This window comes from Tetrao urogallus (assembly GCF_951394365.1).
Source record: "Tetrao urogallus genome assembly, chromosome: 24".
Classification (NCBI taxonomy): Eukaryota; Metazoa; Chordata; class Aves; order Galliformes; family Phasianidae; genus Tetrao; species Tetrao urogallus.
The window spans coordinates 1,626,857-1,649,744 of NC_136837.1; the positions used below are offsets into that span (position 1 = coordinate 1,626,857).

Genomic DNA, 22,888 nt, shown 5'->3' on the forward strand with positions numbered 1-22,888 from the left:
TCAAATTCTGAGGACCATAGGAGGGTGGAGACTAAGTTCAGTTTGATAGAAAATCTGTATGAACATTCAGATAACTTAAGATGATGGCTAGATGTTACTTTGTTTTCATATTTCATTTAATTTTGAATCCTTTAGCCAGCGAGGTTGTGTTAGAGCTCAGTGAAAGTCTCTTTCTGGGGTAGACATTTTTTGTAGTGTTCTGAAATGCCTGCAGTGCAGAATTTCATAAGGCTGAGGCGTGCCATCAGTGTGGTAATTTAAATATATTTAAAACAATGCACAAGTTTGCTGCTGCTTAGAACACTGCAGCTTCTAAACCCAGTTTCTTTTACTGATTTAAATTTACAAAGAAAGAAATTGTGCCTGAAGTGAATCCATTTTTTTTTTTTCTTTGCAGCCGGCACCCAGTGTACTGTAAAAGAATAAATACTTAGGCTTTCCATAGCTGTATTGAAACTTTCATCAAGGTGAAATAGTTGATGTCTGTGTGCTTCCCTCCCCCTTCCCTCCCCACCTCCCATCCTCTTCCCCCGTTTCCCCGGTCACACTTTATCAAGCAAGAAAACTGAATGATTGGTCTAAGTATTACTTTACCAAAAAAGATCAGGAGTTCCTTTCTTTGAATAGAGGGCAGTACTGTGGTTTTTTTTTTTTTGTTTTGTTTTCATGTTACCTCTATTCTCAATTTAGGGTTTTCTTCTCTGGGAGATGCATTATCTTTGTAAAACAAACATTGCTTTCTCCAATTTTTTCTGTTAATGGCAAAGAATGGAAATAGAATAAAGTTTTACTGATTTTGAACAACTCCTCTCTCCTCGCCCGTGTCTCTTGTTGGGCGCCGCCCCCCCACCCTCCATCGGTCAGCTGGCAGCTGCTGCGGTCACGTGCCCGGACGCAGCGGATGCACTTCCGGCGCTGAGTGATGACGACGCGCCGGGACCGGAAGCCGGAAGCTTTACAGAAGGGTGTTCCGCGTTCGCGGTGCGGGAGCGGTCAGTCGGGGTGGCGGGGCTGGGGCCGGCCGGGGCGGGCGGCTCCGCGCTCCGCGTTGGGCCGCTGGGAGGGCGATGACGGAATACAAGCTGGTGGTGGTGGGAGCTGGCGGCGTCGGGAAGAGCGCGTTGACCATCCAGCTCATCCAGAACCACTTCGTGGACGAGTACGACCCCACCATCGAGGTGAGCCCGGGGCTGATGCCGGAGCGGCGTCACCGCAGGGATCTGCGCTGCGAGAAAAGAAAGTTTGGGGAGGGTTCGGGTAACGGCTCAGGGGCCGTGTGCGTCTGATAGGTACCGCTGGGTTTGGGGATTCCTCACTGTGTGAGGCGTGGGAATAGAAAAGTTCTCTGAATTACAGCCCCCCAAACGCAGTCAGGCGTGGGAAGGAGCAGCAGCTTGTCTGAATCGCCTTTAATTTGTTTGTGTTTTCTGCAGGATTCGTACAGGAAGCAGGTTGTCATTGATGGAGAGACATGCTTGTTAGATATTCTGGACACTGCAGGGCAGGAAGAATACAGTGCTATGCGAGATCAGTACATGAGAACTGGGGAAGGATTCCTGTGTGTGTTTGCCATTAACAACAGTAAATCATTCGCCGATATTAACCTTTACAGGTACGGGCTGAGTCTTTGCTATGAGGAGAAAAGACTGGAAAAGGCATCGTGTATTTTTGTTAGCCAAAGCAAAGGCTAAATAAGTGGAAAACATTGAATCTGTTTTGTTCCAAAAGGTTTTTCAAGCTGTTCTGCACCTGTGTGTTACTTGTCAGGGGAAAGAGGGGCAGCTGTCTGGGTTAATAACTGGCATACAGAATGTGTGGGAATATGGTGTGGGCCAGAACACACAGAGCAGAGTTGTGTGTGGTATACAAGATAAGGCTGTACCGAGTTATTAGAAGTACAACTGTAGATCAGAGCCCCTGCTGTCCTGTCCAGCTTCAATATATACAAATTTTTATTCTTTAAAATAAAACAGCTGTTATTTGCAGGTAATAATTCATGTTTCTTTATTTTTAATTTCTAAGAGAGCAAATCAAGAGAGTGAAAGATTCAGACGATGTGCCGATGGTGCTGGTTGGGAATAAGTGTGATTTGCCCACGAGGACAGTAGACACAAAACAGGCTCAAGAATTAGCAAAAAGTTATGGCATTCCCTTCATAGAGACATCAGCTAAAACGAGACAGGTAAGATGTCTCTGTTCTTTGGTTGTACAATAAATGAAGAATGGTTTATCTCTTTCCCGTGTTCTTTTATCGTTAGCTGTAGCAATAAATACTCCTAAATCAATTTGAAATTTTCAGCTTTTGATTTAATATAAAAAAAAATCATAATATAAAAAAAATATATAATAATATAAAAAAAAAATCACGGGATCCATGTGATCTTGTGAGATTGGGGATGAATGCTTCATGTGAATCATTTGCATTCAGGGTGTGGAAGATGCATTTTACACACTGGTGAGAGAGATTCGGCAGTACCGGATGAAAAAGCTCAACAGCAATGAAGATGGGAATCAAGGCTGTATGGGGTTGTCTTGCATTGTGATGTGATAAGGTGAGCTGTACTTTTTTCCTCAAGTCTTGTGTGTCTTTCAGCTGTTGATAAGCACAGCTCTGAAATATGAGCTGCTGTAGGTTAATTTTCTTACAACCCATTGATTTCCAGAGGTTTGGAGCCAATAATTAATTACTTCTGCAGTTGTTGTTGGTTTTTTCCTTTGGTGAGTAGATGGCAAAGCTTGAGGAAAATGTGTTAAGAAATTCTTTTGACAGCCACCTTTTGGCTGTAGCCTGGATTTTGACTGAACTGGTAAGAGTGGGGATTCTTCTGTATCAATCTACTTGGTGTCTCCTTCCTTTGGGAATCAATGCTTTTTTCTTTTCCTTTTTAACTATTTAAAGACGGTGTAATTTCTGTCTTGGGCACAAGAAACACCTGAGCCAGAAAGGGGAGTGTGCACAGTGCTGCAGTCAGAATTGGCTGGGAAGTGATGAGCTTTCTGACAGCTTATCTTGAGCTGTTTACCTGGGGAACATGGACTACGTGGTGATTAACCAAATAAAATAATGTGGGTCATGAAACTTAGGAGCTCCAGGTGGGTGAGAGTGCTTACAATGATGTCACTCATCAGTGTACAAAGAGGAGACCGGTCCGGGACCTGTACTGTGCACTGCATACCTACAGCAAATTAGTGAAGAAGCTAATTAGAGATATCTTTCTGTTCCAGATGCCAGGTTCAGATGTAGCTGCTGGACAAGTCTCAATGCTACTGTATTGTGTCTCATGCTGATGCCCTGCAGTATTTTGGTGCCAGCGACCAGACTCTTGGTACCAATTAATTAGCACAGGATCCTTTTCTGTGCTCCATCTGAAGAAAACATCTCTGGTATCTACCTCCTTGCTCAGCTCACAGAGCAGTCATATCTCTTGGTGTACTGGGATTCTTTTCTAGCTGTGCTGTCTGGGTTTGTTCAAGAAGAAAACCAGTCACAAGAAAAGTGAATTACAGAGACTAAATGCTGTGAAAAAGATCACACTTTACCTCCAGAGTAAAAGCTAGAAGTGGCATTTGACCCCTTTGCATTGGATTCAGATTTGCGGTGTTGTCAGAGGAGTGGCTGAAGTAATTTTGCCATTACAAAGGTTTCTGTCACCAGTCGGATTGATGTCTGCTGTCTGTGCACCCAGTGTATCTGCAACATCTGCATTGTGCCAGGAGTATCACTTAACTGATTAACTGATCCTTTATTTTTCTGTAATAAAAAGGAGATATCTTCGCTAACGTAAGTGCCTGTTTGCTCGCAAGGTTGGAGGTTGAGAGCTGTTCCCTTGGGCTGAGGAAAACCCCAAGGATGAATTTCTTGGGTGCTCATTGTCTTGAGCAGGCAAGTTTTGTGCGGGTGATCTCTTTTCATGGTAAGATGCTAAAATGGGAATTTGTAGTCTGGAAGATCGATCAGCTGTTTTTGAGACTCTTCAATTAGGGAGAGAAGTGTGAACTACGCCAGTTCTTGATCCATCAGAATGCTTCCACCCACCTCTTTGTGCGTGGAACTGTGTATGTTCTGTTTTGGTTTTCTACAGCATTTGGATCTCTTTCAGGTTGGACCAAATTAGTGACCTGTTCATTTTAACATAACTGCCAATATTTATAGACAATTTCTTATGGACCAATAATGAATTTAGAAACTGGAGGTTACTTTGGGCAGCTGTTCTTCAACTCTGTAACTTGCAAGTTATTCTGAGTTATTTTCTGCAGAGCCTCCTTCCTTATCAGGGGAGGAGCCTGGGAGTTGAGGTTGACTATAATTGGGTCAATGGTTGTCACAGACTTCAGGTGTCCAGGCTGAGTGGAAGAGGCACTGAGCTGACTTCTAATTGCAGCATCCTTGCAAAATGAGGAAGGGAGTTCAGTGATGTCTGCTCTGGAGATGTATGATACACTGATAGCAGTTCTGGGTTTGTTGTAACAGCCTCAAAGTAGGACTGAAGTGCTGTGTGAGCAGTGTGACTTCTTCCTAGAACACAGCACTGCCCCCCATATGGTTGGGACGTGCAGGTGAGACCAGAACCCACCGGGGTTCCTTGGTGTACCTTGGCCTTCTCAGTTCTTGTGCCAGTGATGCTGGGTTCTGTTCTGTGGTGTCAGACAGCGTCGTATAGCAAAGCTGAATTCCCTGTTAGTCTGGTGAGAGAATAATGAGCCTTCAGCCAACAGAGGGAGCGTTCAATCTGCTGGAGCAGTGCGAGCTGTAGACACGACAAGAGGCGTAATTTCAGTTTGTTGCAGTCAGGTTCCTATACTTTCAAAACTGAAATCAGAAATAAGGAAATATTGAGAAAATAAACTGTTGCTTTTAGTGCTCTTTTCTCCACTAATTGTACTCCTGATTTTCTTCTTGGGATGCGGAGGATCGATCTGTGTAACTTTATCTGTGATGCTCCAGATAAGTGTTTTAGAATTCATTTTATCCTTGAACGATGGAAATTAGAAGAATTTAACACAATATTTTTACATAAAACATGGTTTTCCAGTGACCTACTGAGTGGTGGGAAGCATTATGGGATAGCAGCACCTGTGACTCGAGTTAATTTGAAGGCAATCTCTTGCCTGCAGGTTAAATGGGACAGAATCACGATCACTGTGAGCTGTGTGTGGTCAGCAAGCAGTCTGTGGGTTTTTCTTACTGTGTTCTTTTTGTCTGTTTTAACTTGGTGCAGGAAGAGTTCCTCGTGACAGCATTCTTTGAGGTGTGTCAGCAGGAGCTGACTTTGCTCCTTGAGCTGTGATGTACTGTTGTCCACTTAATGGAATTACACAAAGAAACAGCTGCTGGGAGTCACATCTGGTCACATACATTCAGTGTTTTGGGAAGCTGTCAGTGTGGAGTTTGCATTGTGTTTGAATGATGAGTTCGTGGTGGGTCTGTTAGGCTTCTGGATGATTTGGGGAAATGTGGAGCTGCTTCCCTGGCAGACAGGAGCAGCCCAGGGTGCTGCTGCCTATGGCTGTGGGAAATCTCACAGTTGGTGTTTGAACAGTGGCCAAATTTGCCAATTAAAAATACATTTTGTTGGGAGATTTGTCATAACTTTCTACTTTGTGTGGCTCGCTCTGCTTTCTGAAAACATACTAGCCATAACTCAAAAAGTTGTGAATCCTCAGAATAATACAGGAGCTGGCAATCGTGTCTGCTTTCTCTTTGATGTGTTCTATTTCTCTTAGGTTGGATAAAGCTTTAAAAAGGAAGGAGCCCTGGTGAGGGTTGGTTGGTGTGCGTTTCATTTTTGGAACCAGAGAGGAAGTTGCATCAACTTTCAGGATGCTGCAGAGCTCACTTGTACAGGTGGTGCTCCAATCTGTGTTTTGAGGTCAAATCTAGAGAGTGATTTTGTAAAATCAGATTTTGTGCCCATCATGAGCATGAAGTGAATGGTTGTACTTGGTTTCTGGTTGCATACACGCATACAGACACGCCTGTATGTGGGTAGTTTGAGTCAGTCAAGGTTGCTGTCAGTACCTAAAGCAGAATGCACCGCATAATGCATGCAGGCAAAAGTCCTATCTTAGGAGCCATCTCTTCATGGGTTGGGGTTTATATAGGCAGTATTTTTAAACAGAATATCTGAAGCGCTTTCTGGAGTTCTCTGGTAATGCAGAGGCACCTCTTTGGATGAAGGAAGATGTGTTTGAGGAGCGCATGAGCGGATTTGCTACTCTAGCAGAGAGGTTTTGGTGACCGTGGAAAAGGTTTTGTGTCCTGGATCTGTGTGTGCTCTTGGTGAGCTGCAGTCCATGACAGGGTCCAGCCAGGTGAGAAGGAAACCTGGCCATCCCACGCTTGAGCACCGCTCCGCCTTCAGTAGTTGCACCAGATGTTCCCTTTCAGTCAAGGTGCTCTGATCTCTTAGAGCTTCTTGTAGTTTAAGATGCCACTCGTTCTACAGCTTGCTCGGTTAATGTCTGTTGGCGGCGTTGAGTTGGATGTGTGTGTGGCAGGAAGGAGCAGAGCGTGATGCGCTTCTGTAACCAGGACTTAACTGGAGTGCTTGGCAGATAGAAAACGCAGCTGTTCCTTTAAAGCAAGCAGAATGTGGACGGTCAGCCAAACTGCCCTGGCTTTGGTGGAAACTGCACTGCAGGAGGACCAAACCCCAAGAAGCTTTGGAACACTTGTTTAGAAGAAAAGCACAGATGGTTTTGCACAAGGCAGCTCCTCACAGTGGTGATTTTGTAGATTTAGTCCAAATGTTCTCATGTAGATTTAGCAGCACCACACTGTGTCCGTGCCCATCTAACCTCGCTATCCTAAGGAGAACAGACCCTAAACAACCTTGTTCAAAAACTACCAGTGCAAATAACTGAACTAAATATTTGTTACTGCTGACTGGGAGCAGCTGTTGGAGTGTAGCATTGTGGCTTGTTAATGTGAGCCCCAGCTCCATGGTCTGATTAAAAACAAAAAACAACCACAAACATTGCTCAGCTTTTGTTCTTAGTGTCATCAGAAAGACTTGAATAGTGATGGTAATGCTTACGTAGACGTGTCTTGTGAGTGCACTTCAGTGATTTAGAAAGAACTGGATTTCAAGCAACTTTGGACCTGTGGGGGGAGGGAGGTTAATGAAGGTTTGAATCACATTCTAATTCTGTATCCTTCATTACTCCACAAGCCTAAATCCTAGACAGCCTCCAGGATAGCTGGAAACTGTTGAGATCTGGACTTTTTTTTTTATCCAAGGGCTAACTTGTTGTAACTTGGTATAATTATCTGCTTTCAGAAATGCATCTCTGTTGGTTTGAATTGAAGTAAATTATTTTGCTTCCTAAATAACTTTTTTAAAGAATAAACTCTGTGAATTCTTTGGTTGTCTCTTTTATGGCAGTGGTCTGGAGCAAGATCACACAGCTGGCTTACAGAGAGCTCAGCACACACTTCATTTGGTGTTCCATGAGTGAAATCAAGGTATTTCTGTGCCCACTGCCCTCTGTTAGGTTTTCAAGTTGTGAATCTCACTCTTCTGAAGTAGTGCCCTGTTGGTTCTCCTGCACAAGGAGTTCTGAACCACTCAGTAAATGTGCTTTAGGTACATTACTCCTAAACACAATGGCAGACCTCTGGGATCCAAAGTCCAATCTGTTTTCTGTGTAAGGAACTGAAAAATAGACTTTCAATAACAGAAGAGCTCCCCAAACCACAGTGCAGCTATGGTGAAGCATTTCAAAACAAAGGTGACAAATCATACTGGTGAGCTTCAGCTTTTCAGCTCCCTTTGCCTGTGGTGGCTCATTTTTGCACATGGAAGAGAGTTGGAGTCTGGAGGTGTGTAGGGTGGGATGGAGGCATTCTGCCTTCTGCTGCAGAGAAGCTCAGTCCTGCAGCCTGTGTGTCGCAGCCCAGAGCTGTGAATTGCAGACGTTCAGCCTCGAGTCTGCAGGATCTGTTTTTCCTGGGCAGCAGATCCTCCCTGCTGTTCTCATTGAACATTGCAGCCATTCTCACCATCCTCAGCATCACAGGAATTCCACCTCGGCCCTGAGGTTATCTGCTATTTCCATAAATAAAGGTGAGTGGCTTTTGTAGTCTTGTGTGCGTTTGGGTTTTGTTTTGCTTTCTTCTTCCTTCCCTGAGCAGAACAGAGAAACATCGCCAGCTGTGAGCATTGCCTGCTGCAGTGCTCGGGGAAAGTCATTGCACATCCTGACATGAGGCTGCAGCCTGAGGAAAAGTAAAGCAACAGGGGCTGCCCTGCAAAGGAGAAATGAAGGCTCATAACCTGCTGAGCGCCTGGATGTGAAATCTACCTTTTGAAGGCACTCCTCCCATTGCCAGAAGGATCCCCTTCTCTTGATCCAAAGAAGTTTGCTCTGTGCTGCGTATAAACTTCCTTGTATTGCAGAGCCTGTTCCAAAGGGAGAGATTTAGAATCACAGCACAGACAGATGCTTAAAAGCAAGGCTGTTCTGGGCTTGTTAGGGCAATTTTCCCTCCCGTATAACTGTAATCTGCAGCAATTTGCTCCTAGAAAGTGATTCAGATCTCGACAAAGGGCGCATTGATCTTCGTTTTGTTCTGGAGCAGGGGATGATTGAAGTGGTTCTGGAAGAATCTGGGGGGGATGAACAGGAGCAATGTGAGACAAGAAGAACCTTCTGTGGGTCTCCTCAATGCAAGCTGCCATTAACAGGTCACAGGTGTAACAGCAAGGAGTGCATTGGTGAGTTTCTGTGTTCAGTTCCTGCAGGAGTACAGAGGACTGTAGATGACTTTCTAGCAAGGCTTGTCCATAGGCTTTTTGGGCAGCTTACTGTGAGGTATATCTGCTTCATGAGGCAGATGGGAGGCAGATCTTGCCAAGTTCCCCAAGCTGCCAAGTTCCTGTCCTGTTTGGCAATCGTGCTTTGAGTAGACCTAGGCAGAATGAAGGCAGCTCAGAGAGAAGCGCATTTCTTTCAGAATGCACTGAAAGGCTCTGTGCAAATCATTCATTTCCCAGCTGAAAACTGGGGAGAGGGCCTGTTTGCCTTCAGTCCTTCTACTTAAAGAGACTGTAGTTCTAACTTTAGCACATAGCCAACCTTTACTCATATTTCTATCGTGAACCCAAGCACTTTGACCCTGTGATTTAGACGGCTAAGGGATCAGAAGATCTCTTGAAGAAGATAACCTCTGCACCATAAAGGTTATTTTTGGTTTCAGATATGAATCCTAAGGCCTTGACATGTCAAGAAAGGTTAGGGGCAGGTCTGAGCCCTGCGGGAGAGCAAACAAGCAGGAGTTTGCTCTTACTGGCCTTAAATGGAACAGCTGAACAACAGTGTGGTTTGGGGACTCACAAACTGATGCGTTGGTGACAAGATGAATAATTAAGAAAAACAAGCAAAAAGAGGTGAGATATTACAGATCAAGACTTCCAGCATCCCAGTTTTGCCCTACTGGTTACACCTCTGCTTGCTGGGGATGGAAACCAACTGAGATTCTTGAGGAATATCTAGCAAGTGGGACTAAAACTCCCTGAGTTCTGGAGGATTTTCTAATTGTAATCCAGTGTGGCTTGAAGCTATGCACATCAACTAGATTGCAGACCTTTTGAATGCTTTGGAAATCATCTCAGCTGAAATGCAGGGCAGAGGCTCAGCCCATCTGCCTTCACTGACTCGTGGTGCCACGAAGCTTCCCGTGCATCCCTGACCACAATCTGTGATTTGTGCCTTCTTTCTCACTCTGCCTCTCAGGCAGGTGATCCTTCCACTTACAGCAGCCTGCTTCTGGGACAGCACCTTCCCTGAGCTGTTCCTACAACGTACAGCACAGAAGCCCTTACACACGTGTACCTCCAAGCAATGCTGTCCTGGCCAGGGGTGCAGGTTATTCTGTTCCTTTCTCTGTTGGGAACAAAATCACCTCTTAAATCATCAGTGAAAATCTGTTAGAATGCAGCCTGAATGCTTTACTTACTCATCCTGATCTTAATGTCACTTACAACAAATAGGAAAAGATCCTGTTTCAAATCAAAACCATTTTATACTTCTGTTCTGTTTAGGCTTACACGCAATACAAATTTTCTTCAGCTAGGAACTGTTTTCCAGGAAAAAAAAGGGAGGAGATCCTAAAAGATTTATCTGTGTGCTGGAAGGAATCTGCTAAAAACGAGTCATTAGGAGGGACTTCATAAATCCATTCCTGCTTTTCAAATCCAAGTCACTCTGGGTACTTTAGGGCAGTTTCTCATCACCCTTGGATTGTGCTAAATGCCGATCACCACTAGAATAAACAAGACAAGCCTTGGTTATGGCTCACTGCATACAGAAACAGATGACACCCAGGCTTGCCAGCTGATGTAAATCACCTCACTACAATATAGTCTTATAAAGGCAGGTCCTGACCAACTCGGGAGCAGAAATCATATCTAACAGCTCCTTGTGCTTCCTCTATTTATTATTATTATCATTATTTTCCCTCCTATTTCATCGCTCTGGGAAGATATGAGGACATCTGCGCAACTCCTGCAGGTGAAATCCACTCTTCCATGCAGACCCTTCTGAGGAAAAATCTGCTATGAATTCCTGGTTAGTAGTGAGAGCACATCACGTGTTCCTATCTATCCCCACAGCTCCTGCTCCCATCAGCCGTGTGCCCTGAGGAGCTCCTCCGAATCGTTGGTTCAGCACAGAAGGCATCAGTTTTAGTCTCTCTCAAAAGGCTGACTTCCACATTCTCCCTTTATAAAGATGTAAGGGTCCTGAGCTGCAACAGTCTGGCCAGACAGTGGCCAAAACTTGACTAAATGTGAAATGAAAGCCTAATGGAAAAAAAAAGTTGAATTTGAGCCCTGGTTTCACCTGTTTCAGTGCAAGTGCTTGTGGCAGCACTTTAAATAGTCCTGCTGTTCATCTCCCTTCTCCTTTTAGAGGGGGAGAGTCTAATTACAGGGAAGGGAAAGCAGTAAAGTAAGCGTTAGGCTGCCGAGCAGTCAGTCAGCTGTGCTGGGTTACAGCAGGGTGTTACCTGGGGGTCTGCAAACTTGCTGCAAAGATGTCACAAGAGAAAATTCCAGGTAGGTCTGAAGGCAAGCAGCAAGACGGGGAGGCACAGGGCAGGTTTGTTAGCTGACAAGCTCTGAGATTTTGGTGCTGTGCTGTCTTTGCAGTCCAGGGATGCAGCTTTAGGGCCTGTGAGCATTTTTCTTGCTGCTTGGAGGCATTTTTGGATAGTGAAGTAGAAAAAAAGGTTGTATTGTTTAAATCTTGCTCAGCTCATAGTGGGGGAAAAACCTGTTATCCTTCCTGCAGTATCCTGATATAAAATGGTTGTAGAAGGGACCAAAGGGGTTTTAGGAGTCTCCAGTCAACCTGAGTGCACTCAGAAGATGTTGAGTGCTGCAGTGCCCAGGGGGTGGGAAGCACAGGTTGGGTACAGTAGGGTCAGCCAAGCCTTGCAGGGCAGTGCAGAAGGGTGCAACTGCTGTAACTGAATCCTGGAGAATCTCAGCACCTAATAGGTCTGAAAAGAGCATGTTTAGAATTGCAGTGCTCTGTTTTGCCACAGCTATATCCCAGTAAGTGAAGCTGGTGTTACAGCCTGGATCTGTGACATCAATGGGAGCTTGACCTTCGTATGCGTATTTTTTTATCCACTAAAGAAATGGAAGGTCAAACACTGGGCATTTCTGGGATACTTGGTTTGCAAATCAATACGTGGAGTTCAAGTGCCAGGACTGGAAGCATCTGAACTGCAAATGTAGGCTGGATTTTGGAAAGTGAGCAGCTGGTGACTGCAAAGCCAGAGAGCTCCAGTGTGAATTTTCTGGGTCAGATAGCAAGGGCATAAGCAGCATCCTCAGTGCTGGTGCTGTCCTGAAAATCCAGAAGCGAAGATCTGTGGAGCTGCAATGTCTCAGCTATCTGATTCTGGTAGCAAATAAGTGGAGATGTGACAACAGGTGGCAGGAGATCAGGAGCGAAACTTAATATAATTGAATTGCTGTCCATCCTGAGCTTCATAAAGGATGGTGAGTCATGGACTGACAAACAAACAATGGTGAAGGAGCCTCAGAACTCTAAGTCACTGAATTTTAATTTAATTTAATTTTTATTCTATTTTTTGTTCAGGCTGGAGCAAGCTGTTTTGCCATCTTAACTTATTTCTATGCTTTTCTGCATTCCTACTTCTGAACACAGATGTAGGGGGAGATCTTTCAGGACAGCTGGGTCCTGTTAGATAACCAGGTATCCTGTAGGTGCTTTTAGTATTGATTGAGGTGATGTAGGTTCCAGAAAACTCTCTTCCCCTGGGAATAGGTGTAGGTAAATCTAGAGCTTCTTGCAAGGTAAACCTGAGCTCTGTGAGAGCCTCTGGTATCTGTAATGTGCTTTGTTTATGCATGTACTGCTGAAGCTATATCACAGAATATGAACACTGACCTCGCATCTTTATGATGTTAAGAAGGAACAAGGACTTTTTTCACCTAGAGATGGTGAGGCACTGGAACAGGTTGCCCAAGAAGGCTGTGGATGCCCCATACCTGCAAGCATTCAAGGCCAGGCTGGATGTGGCTCTGGGCAGCCTGGGCTGCTGGTTGGGACCTGCACACAGCAGGGGGTTGGGACTGGATGGCACTGTGGTCCTTTGCAACCCAGGCCATGCTGTGACTTCCTTTTGTAAGTGTAATGCTCTGCCTAGGTTTGTAGTTTACAATCACTTTTTAATCATGGGCATGATGATAAGGCAAAAAGGTTTAGATTTTTGGAGGGCTGATCAGCAACTGTTTTTATTCTGTTTCTGTTTCATCTCCAACAGCAGAAGACAAGCGTGAGTATGGTGGTGTTTTCCTACATGCTCTCCCGTGTTACTGTCAGAACATGATCGCTGGGAGCAGGCAGCAGTTACACGATCATGGCAATGTTTCTGCTGTTCAAGCACATGCTATTTCTCAGCAGTGCCAGTTGTGCCCCTCACTGCTTTACAGAATGGTTTCAGTCCTTTTGCTCCTTAGAACCTACTTTTGGTTAAATGTTGTTCTAGCACCCTCAAGCTCCTGTTTAGAGGAATATTTTCCTCTGTGGAGGAGGGAAAACATTCTGCATTTTCCCTGGCACCTATTCACACTTTGGTTTTTTTGTCTCTAAACAGAGATCTGACCCAAAATAACTCTTTCCAAATCAATCATGCTCCTAAAGGATTTGATCCAGGAGGGAACAGATTCAGTGCTTCACATCCTTCATTCACACCGACACCCCCAGAATGGCATTCCTGCCTTTGCCTTCCTGCTTCCTATTTGCTGAGACCTCACGTGTCAGCAGCGACCCTTTATTGCTGAGACACCTGGTGTCCCCAGATCCCTGACACTGGGCAGTAATAAAACAAGTGCAAGGAATTGTGTGTAGAGGCCTGGTGGTGATGCTGCAACTTCATAACAACGGGCAACTCGTGCCACCGAAATGCTGCACCTGTGACATTGCACTGCTGAGAAATGGACCTGGTGCTTGAATCTTTCCTGTGATTTATCAGCAAGGAAAGGAAGCCTCTGTGTGGTGTTTCCTAACTAACCTGCTGCCGGGACCTTGGAACTGTGAACTCAGGGATTTGCTGTTGGTTTTTAATTTTTTTTCCCCATAAAACCCCATGAGAAGTTGTCTAGCTTCAGTGCTGAAAATCAATTCTAGGTCTACCACATTTCTCTCATGCATGTCAGCCCTCCCTGCATTGGTCCTCATCTGCTGACCACAACATCCTGGAAGACATCTCAGTGGTGTGGTGCCATGTAGCTGACTTGCAGCATCAATATTCACCGTGCTTCATGCTGAGCTGCTATGCAAACATACATTTTGAGATGTTCCCCAAAGAGGTCTTGTTTTATGTTGCTTTGCTGGCAGTATAAATGCTTCTAATGACCCTCTTCCTCCTGCTCCCTACAATTCCAGCCAAGCTTTTGCCCATGGAGACTTCCATAGAGCCATATTGTTTGGTACTTCTGCAGCATGCTGGCTGTGATGGGCTGAGAGGAATCGAGGCCACAAATGGTTTCCTAGCCAGGAGCAATTCAGCTACAATGTGATGGCAGGAACTGTTTTGGCTGCTGGCTTTGTCCATCTCCATGTCTACCTGTCTTCTTCTTGCCTGGATGCCTTGTGGAGCAAATGGGTCTTGGCCTTCCTAGAGCTGCAAGGGCTCTGCCAGTCTCCCTCTGTCTCCTATGTTCCCTTCCCTTCTTTCTGAGCTGTTTTGTGCTACTTGCACTGAAAACTGTGTTTACCTTTTCTGTTATGCTGGGAATGCTTAGATACCCCTGCAGCCTACAGCATGTGGGACAAGCTCTGTTAGGAGGGCACTCAGAGTCTTCCAGGCAGAGTGGAGGTGTTTTAAGGACATGAGAGTTGAGCTCTAAGCTGGCTGCAGGAGGCATCTTTCTGTTAGGGTGGCTTGGAATTAGGAACCCACCTGACCCTGCAGCCTTCTCTTTCTCCTTGCAGAGATAGATGAGGCAACGCGCTCCTTCGCAGAGAAGGTCTTTGCCTCTGAAGTAAAAGATGAGACAACCAGGCAAGAGATCTCTCCTTTTGATGTGGAAGAGATCTGCCCCATTTCATGCCATGAAATGAGAGCGCACATGATGCTTCGGGAAAGTTCCTCCGCAGCAGAAAAGAGGTGAGCAACAACCAGGGTGGTGGGGGCAGAGGGGAGGGGTGGTCTCAGCTCGTGCTCAGCCAGAGGTGGGAGAAAAGCAAGAGATTTATAAATCAAGGCCTGGGAAAAACAGCTCAGCACACCCGAGCCTGGTTACATCCTTGGTAATCCTACAGTATCTGTCAGGTGCTTCTGGGTTTCCTTATCAAGTGTTTCTTCCACTGTTGGACAGAAAAACCCTTTTGTCCTGCTACCTCAGCACTGCCATTGCAATGGCCACAGGTCTCTTGGAGAGGGAGACCTGGGGACCCCTCTGGAAAGGGGAGACTTCCAGGGACAGTGGCTGAAAATCCACAGCTACTTTCATGTGCTTCATGTCTCTACTCTTGGCAGCGTTCATTTAAGGTGCTCAGAAAGCAACAGAAAGATTATTGATGTTGCACACAGCTGGAAAGTGGCTGGTAAATGCCCCTGCCCTGTGTGCAGCCAAGGAGTTGGGGCTGCTTGCCTGAGGCTTCCCTTCCTAGCAGGAGGAAGCACATGCTCAGCCTGAAGACAATTGCACTGGCAATCCCTTTGGCTCAGAAGACCGGATTGTCCACTATTGATGAGGTCATCTCTACCTCCCCCCGTTACCAATCAGTGCCTGACTTCCAGAGGGTACAGATCACAGGGGATTATGCCTCTGGGGTAGGTATTTCACGGCCATTCAACTTCCCTATGCGACTGCCACCTCATCTAGTCCTTGCTTGTCCCTCTCGAGTGCCCACTGTTACAGACATCCATGCAAGATGTGTGGAGGTAGTTTGTGCTTTCCAGCTCTACATATGTCTTATAAGCATCTGATGATGTTCCTGCTGTAACCCCTGCAGGATCCTGAGCTGAATGCCTTAACAGGAGTCTCAGGGAGTGCTGTGTAGTTCCCATGGGATTCTCTGTACGTGGAAAGGGAGGGTGATGCTCATTCTGTTGCACACAGCTGTGTCTGGCTGAGACCTGTGCACACAATGATTGAGGTTGAAGGGGACCTCTGGATGTCCAACCCCTACAGAGTCATCCAGAATGGGTTGGACAGCACTGCTAGCACATCCTGAACCAATTCCTCTTTCTCCTCCTTTCTTCTACAGCCTCCTGCTGTATTTGTGCTGTTTGTGAGATGCTGCTGGCAGATCTGCTGGCAGATTGCTCAACCTGGGGTTTTACAGCAGAGGAGCAATTAGGGGAAACTGAAATTCCAACCAGCATGCAGCAGGCGCATTCCTTCTGCCGTGACTGCTTAGCTGCAACTGATGCGAGATACTCTGTCATGCTGCCCCAGTCTGGCCAATCTGTGCTGCCCAAAACACTTGTCTGTGCAGTAAATCAAATTCTTGACATATTGGGCTGGTATATGTTGCTCAGTTTCAGACTGGGCTCCAGAAATAGTATCCAGTCTTCTGCCCAGGCTTAGGTTCCATTTTGGTTCCAGCTACAGCATGAGGCGAGGAATGTAAGGGGGTGGCAGCTAAATTTTGTTTGTTGTAGCATAAAGAACCTCCCTTTGCCATGTCTGGGACTTTGCCCATCATCCCTTCTTTGTCCTGCTCAGGCAGAACAATGGAAGGGAGAGGATGATCAAATATGTATCTTGCTGTAAACGCGCTTGCACCCTTTAAGACTTGATGCACCAGTCTCTCTCAAGCATCTATGTTCCATCTGCGTGGTTACACCAACAGCAGCCCTATTGCAGGTGACAGTGGAAGATTTTGAAGTTGTCTGCAAAGGCCTGTACCATGCCTTGTGCATCCGGGAGAAATACATGCAGAAGTCATTGCAGAGGTTTCCCAGGACCCCATCCCAGTACCTGCGTTCTATTGAAGGTGAAGTCTGGAGGGCAAGTGATGCTGGCCCAGGTATGTTTAAGCACCTGCAGAGTTTTGTCCCCTGGCTTCAAATTGGGATGACGAGGTGTCAGAAAAGAGTTGCACAGTGCTCCATGGGGAGATTGCCTGCCTGGGACTCCTCACTGTTGGTGCTCGGGCTGTGCCTGTCCTCTGCTGGGGGTGAAGGAGCATAGCAGGCTTGTGGGGTTTTGGCAGACAGCCACAGCCCCATAGTATTTTCCCTTTGGTGCAGTTTTCACCCCGCCAGTGAAGGATGGACAGGATCCCTTTGAAACTGGGAATCTCCCTGAGGACCTGGGATACCATGTCCAGATGAAGGATGGGATCGTTTACATCTATAGTGACAAGGCAGCAGCTGGAAGAAATGAGCCAAAGGACCTGCCTTACCCCAACCTCAAGCGTTTTGTTGATGACATGAATTTCCTCTTGGCCCTGATTGCACAGGGGCCTGTGTAAGTGCTCAGCCTGAGGCAATCAAACCGGCACTGCCTCAGCAGGCAGAGGGAGGACCAGGGCAGAGCCATGGTTGCCCCTTCTTCCTGAAAGGAGGGAGGGACCTGCTCACAGTAGCCAGAAACCCAAATGGGAAGATTCTGCCAGCTCTGTACCCTTTTGGTAGGGGGCTTGGAGGGGCAGTGTTGAGGGATAGCCTCAGAATCCCACTTTGCCATACCAACAGCCTGCTGGCTACTTAAGTGTCCTTGGTCCTTCTCAGCCATCTTGGTTGGGGTCTTGAGCAAAGTCAGTGTTGGGGTTGTCAGGGGTTGAAGACACCTCCTGTGGGTACGCTCCTACCTGGCAAGGCCCTCCTGCAGAGCTCTGTGACACAGCCTGAAGCAGCACCATGGGGAGGCAAGCCAAGGCAGTGTGAGCTCCTCCAGTTGGGGTGACAGCTCAACCCCCATGCATTTGACTCTGTGCCCAGACACTCTTCCGCCCTTTTCTTTTTCCAGTAAGACCTACAGTCATCGACGCCTGAAGTTCCTCTCATACAAGTTCCAAGTGCACGAAATGCTAAATGAGATGGAGGAGATGAAAGAGCTGAAGAACAACCCTCATCGGGATTTCTACAATTGCCGTAAGGTAAATGGCAAGGCTCACAGCCCTAGAAACCCTGCAGCTGAGCTCTCTTGGTAATTGCTGCTCTCTGAGAAATGTGGATATTGGGGTCAAGGTCTGGGACGCTTGCTAATGGGAACATGGTTCCCATTACACAATTTGGGTTCGGCTAAGGGATATGTGATGTTGTTACCCGAGCAGCACCATCTTGAAGCTGGAGAGCTGTTGCTTTGCCTTCTCAGGTGGATACACACATCCATGCTGCAGCCTGCATGAGCCAGAAGCACCTTCTGCGTTTCATCAAGAAGTCGTACTGTGTGGATGCTGACCGTGTCGTTTACGATGACAAAGGTGAAAAGCTCACTCTGAAACAACTTTTTCAGAAGCTCAATCTGCACCCATATGACTTGACAGTGGACTCCCTGGATGTCCATGCTGTAAGTGGCAGGGCACACGCTGTGCATGTCGGCATTCATGGTAGGGCATGGCAGCTCCTGACTTCCCCATTCTGGCTTCTGTGGATCAGCCCCTGCCCAGCTGATATGCCTGGACTCAGCATGTGTTTACAGGATTTGCCCCTTGTCATCTCTACTCCAGGGGCGTCAGACGTTTCAGCGCTTTGACAAATTCAATGCTAAGTACAACCCTGTGGGTGCCAGTGAACTGCGTGACCTCTACCTGAAGACAGAAAACACCATCAATGGTGAATACTTTGCTACCATCATTAAGGTATGAACACAGGGCAGGAGAAAGTCGTGGGGCTGCTGCACTCAGGATGGAGGATACTTGTGTGCTGTATGTTTTCTCGGTTCCTAGGAGGTTGGCTCCGATCTGGAGGATGCCAAGTACCAGCATGCGGAGCCTCGCCTCTCAATCTATGGGCGATCAGCTGAGGAGTGGCCCAAGCTGGCCAACTGGTTCTACAGACACCGGGTCTACTCCCCCAATATGAAGTGGATGATCCAAGTACCCAGGATTTAGTATGTGCTGTGGTTCTCACAGACACTCTGCCTTATAGTGCATCACACCTTATTCTTAACCCAAAAGGAATTATGGGAACAATGAGCCATGTTCCTCTGATAGTGATTAATCTTTGTGTCTGTCTGCAGTGATGTGTTCAGATCTCGGAATTTCCTCCCACACTTTGGGAAGATGTTGGAAAATATCTTTGTTCCTGTGTTTGAGGCAACTGTCAATCCTCAAGCCCACAAAGAGCTGAGTGTCTTTCTACGCCACGTGAGTGTCACCCCATGGTGCTGTCAGGGTCTGGTGAGCCCTGGATGTTCCTGTTTGTGCACACGAAATAGGACATCAGCTCTCACTCACAAAATATCGTCAGTGGGATTGTGGCTATTCTGCCATTTTCTGGGAAGGGGATGTGAGTCCACAAGTGCTGAAAGGGAGGGGTCAGTCACCCTGGGCTGCTGTGGGACTGTGAGAAATGTTGTCCCTTTAACTCCTGGATAAACAGTTTGATTTAAGCTTTCTTTCCACCCACTGATAGAGCCAGGGGGTTCATGGGGTCTATGACCTTGCTCCTGACTCTGCTCCTGGGTAGGGCAGGGGTGTGGGCTACAGCCAAGGTAAGGTAAGCTGCAGTGGGGCAAAGTGAGGCAGCTGACCTGGCCATGATGATGGCAGGAGCTTTGAGATGCAGCTTCTTTTGTTATTTTGCCAAGCAGATCACTGGCTTTGACAGCGTGGATGATGAATCCAAGCACAGCGGACACATGTTCTCCACTAAAAGTCCAAAGCCAGAGCAGTGGACTTCTGCAAAGAACCCATCCTATACCTACTATGTATACTATATGTATGCCAACATCCTGGTGCTTAACAACCTGCGCAGGTGAGGCCCCAGATCTGCTAAAGGACACACCTGATGGGCTGGCAGAAGTCAGCAGGGGCTCTTCTTGCTCTGCAACTGGTGTAGTTTGTAGCTTCTTGTCCCAGTCCGATTTCCCAGCACTCATCAATAGGAAGTGTGATCAAATGGGGTGAAAACTTTAGGACTGCAGAAATGCATCTCTTGTGTGTGGAGGCAAGGAGAGAGTACAAGTTAGGTCAAGCTGGCTTCTTGGGGAACACACTGATAGGGGCTGAGCTGGATCTGAAGTAGGGGAATCTTGCATCATGTGCCATATAACCCTACTGCTTACCTGCTCTGAGTCCTCCTTCTGTGTGTTTAGGCAGCGAGGTATGAACACGTTCCTCTTCCGTCCACACTGTGGGGAAGCTGGGGCCATCACACACCTGCTTGCAGCCTTCATGACAGCAGATAACATCTCCCATGGTCTCAACCTCAAGAAGGTGAGTGGAGTAGTCTGCCACAGAGCAGTGAAGTGGCAGAGAAGGAGAACATGCTCAAAGCTGACCTCTGCTGTAGCTGATAGTTCATCATGCCTCTGCCTTAGCCTTACACAGACAGCCTGGCTTCTAGCAAACAATATGCGACTCCCTGGGTTTCCCAGGCATGTTTGTGGCCACAATTGGGAAACATATTCATACTTCCAAAGGGTTTAACATCACAGACCTATCATTTTTATAAATATGTCTCATTGGAGTTGAAGTCTGGATGACTTCAGACCTCAACTCGCTTGGTCTCTCATGCTCCAGGTGGGCCCTGGAGAACTCCCAGCTTGCCTGCACAACTTCAACCTTTATGGGTGCTGACCTTTATGAGAGCAGCAGTGGATTTTCTGGCTGTGGGACTGGGTTGATCTGAGTTGTGAGCCTGAAGAGGTGGAGGTCACAGCAGCTTTATCCCTACATCTGGCAATTCTTCTCTCCATTGCAGAGCCCAGTGCTGCAGTATCTGTACTTCCTTGCCCAAATTCCCATCGCTATGTCCCCCCTCAGCAACAACAGCCTCTTCCTGGAGTACGCAAAGAATCCGTTGCTTGACTTCCACCAGAAGGGCCTTATGGTGTCCCTTTCTACAGATGACCCCATGCAGTTTCATTACACCAAGGTGCTGTGTGGGCCTCGTTTGTCACAGCAGCAGTGGCAGAGGGTGGGGTGTGCTGGGGGCAGCACGTTTACAGGGCAGCTGTGTGGGCTACGCAGGCAGAAGCTGCCCGGCTTCTAAAGCAACCTTTGGCTACAGGAGCCCCTGATGGAGGAGTATGCCATCGCTGCCCAGGTCTTCAAACTCAGCACCTGTGACATATGCGAGATTGCCAGGAACAGCGTGCTGCAGTGTGGCCTGTCCCACGAGGTGGGTGCCCAGGGAGGGCCGGGTAGCAGAGCGGGACAGCAGGGCTATGGGCACCTCTCTGCACTGCAGCTCCTGCATCTGTGCCGGTGCTGCCGGCAGGGGCCTGTGAGAACCCCTACCCCTGTGCTTGTACGTGGCAGGAGAAAGCCAAGTTCCTGGGTGAGAACTACCAGGAGGAGGGGCCCCAAGGAAACGACGTCCGGAAGACCAACGTGGCTCAGATCCGCATGGCCTATCGCTACGAGACGTGGTGTTACGAGCTCAACCTCATCGCGGAGGGCCTGAAAGCCGAATAGCGCGCAGTACGGGCGGACTCCTGGGCGCGGCTAAGCCTGCCGCCGTGCTCGGCTTCTGCGGACAGCAGCGGGACTCAACCGTGCCCCGGGGTGCGGGCTCGGGATGCTGAGCCGCGGCCGTGGGCAGTAAAACCGCATCTCTGAGCTACTCGGTGCGCCTGCGGAGCGGGGAGGGGCGGGGAAGGGAGGGAGGGAGGGGAGGACCGGCCGTGCGGCGCGGAGGGCGGGAGCTGAGCGTGCGCCGGGAGCGCCCCGCGAGCGGGGCCGGGCGGGGGTGAGCGCGGGTAGCGGCGGAGGAGCGCCGCGGGGAGGTGGGGGCTGCTGGGGGGGCGGGGCGGCGGACGGGACTCCTGTGCGGAACTGGGGTGAGGGTCGGGCTTCGTGCGAGGCCGCGGGCTGCTTGCCTCGGATCGACGCGGGAGGCGCTGCCACGGGAGAGCACCGGCTCTGCGAACGTCGTGCTGCTGCTCTGCGCCGCGGTGCGCGGTGCTGCCGGACACGGGGCGCCCCGAGCCGCGACCTTCGGGTCCCGGAGGGTCCGCGCGTCCCCGCGCAGTGGAGGAGAGCGCTGGCTGTGGGGGGTGGGGATGAGCGAATGAACCCCGAGAGGAGGCGATGTCCGCCGCGGCACCGCGCTGCCGCAGGAGTCACCGGCCGCGTTTTACCGCTGCCCCTCGCAAAGTCTCCGTAACTCTTCGCTAGCGGAACGGTTCTTCAGGAGCGTTAGGTATTCGTGCTGCTTCGTTGCGTTGAGGACTGCTGACAGCCGCGGCCAGGCGGCCCCGCAGGACCCCCGCTTACGGCCGTGCGCGCTCGGTGCCGCCTGTCCCGCCGGCCGAAGGGCAGGCGCGGACATCGCGGTGTGGAGGAGAGGAGCTGCCGAGCGATCCCGTGTGCTGTCCTTGCGGGGATAGAGGGGGTGCGGGGGTCGTGGGGGTGAGGAAAAGGCGTCAGACAGCGATTGCTGCAGCGGCGACAGCGGTTTGTCCGGGATTCCGGTGTTTCTCCCCATCTCGCTTTAGTCCTGTCCCTTCAGGCCTGCGGGGAATTGCCCGCTGTCTGAGCATGCAGACAATAAAAACTGCTGGGGGAGGGTGTGATGGGCAAGGAAAGAGACCCTGAAAGACACCTGGGTAAGCTGTCCCAAAAAATGTCTGTGGCTGCGGATTCTGGTTTGGTCACGGAAAAGGCAAGTGCAGAGTGTGTCTGAGGAGCTCAGGAAGTGGAATTTCATCCCTTAAGAGTCAAATCTTCCTCGTCCCTACAAAAGTTGCAGGACCCACAAAGTCAGACTTAACCTTTTTGCCGTATACTTTTGCCATCAGTTCTATAGCCAGGTATGGGGTCAGGTGGGACTCTGTTCCACATCATGAAGCAGAAGCTTTGAATGAGTTAATCATCAGAGTTGCTTTGGATGGAAATGGAAATGACTAAGCACACCACATTCCTGAAGCATTACTTGTTTTGATATAAAATCTGCTTGTCTGGTTCTGCCCATGTCATTCAGCCATCTGAATGACACATTTTTGTTCAGAAAAAGTTCAGGTCTGTTGTGGAGCTGAACAGAATGAGAGTAGCTGAAAGCTCTGGGAGTCCTTCCTGCTGCACTGGCTGTCCCCTCATCCTTTTAGGACAGCTTCCCTAGCCTTCCCAAGACCAGAAGCTGCCTTGTATTGGGCTACCAACAGAGGAGGCTTAATGGCAAGTTCTGTCATTTCTTAGGTGTCTTAGAACCACGTGGCTCGTAAAAGGAGCAAAAGATTGCTTCAGAACTGCATGGGCTTGCCAGATTGTTGATTTGCTTGTTCTC

General features: G+C 48.3%; 2 protein-coding genes across 2 annotated transcripts; both read left to right on the top strand.

Annotated features, from left to right (window-relative positions):
- Positions 1-1,067: 1,067 nt before the first annotated feature.
- Positions 1,068-2,548, top strand: NRAS (NRAS proto-oncogene, GTPase; the record flags this gene model as incomplete). The annotated part of the gene is made up of 4 exons (XM_079546503.1): positions 1,068-1,178; positions 1,434-1,612; positions 2,023-2,182; positions 2,429-2,548. The coding sequence occupies 4 exons, from the start codon at positions 1,068-1,070 to the stop codon at positions 2,546-2,548; spliced, it is 570 nt and encodes a 189-aa protein (XP_079402629.1).
- Positions 2,549-11,035: 8,487 nt separating this feature from the next.
- On the top strand, positions 11,036-21,212 carry AMPD1 (adenosine monophosphate deaminase 1; the record flags this gene model as incomplete). Its single annotated transcript, XM_079546448.1, has 15 exons — positions 11,036-11,057; positions 14,473-14,647; positions 15,157-15,316; positions 16,356-16,518; positions 16,742-16,961; positions 17,463-17,592; positions 17,811-18,005; positions 18,166-18,297; positions 18,385-18,548; positions 18,678-18,804; positions 19,251-19,414; positions 19,755-19,875; positions 20,363-20,536; positions 20,672-20,782; positions 20,923-21,212. 15 exons carry the CDS (start codon positions 11,036-11,038, stop codon positions 21,076-21,078), a joined length of 2,214 nt encoding a protein of 737 aa, XP_079402574.1. The 3' UTR covers positions 21,079-21,212.
- Between the last annotated feature and the right edge of the window lie 1,676 nt (positions 21,213-22,888).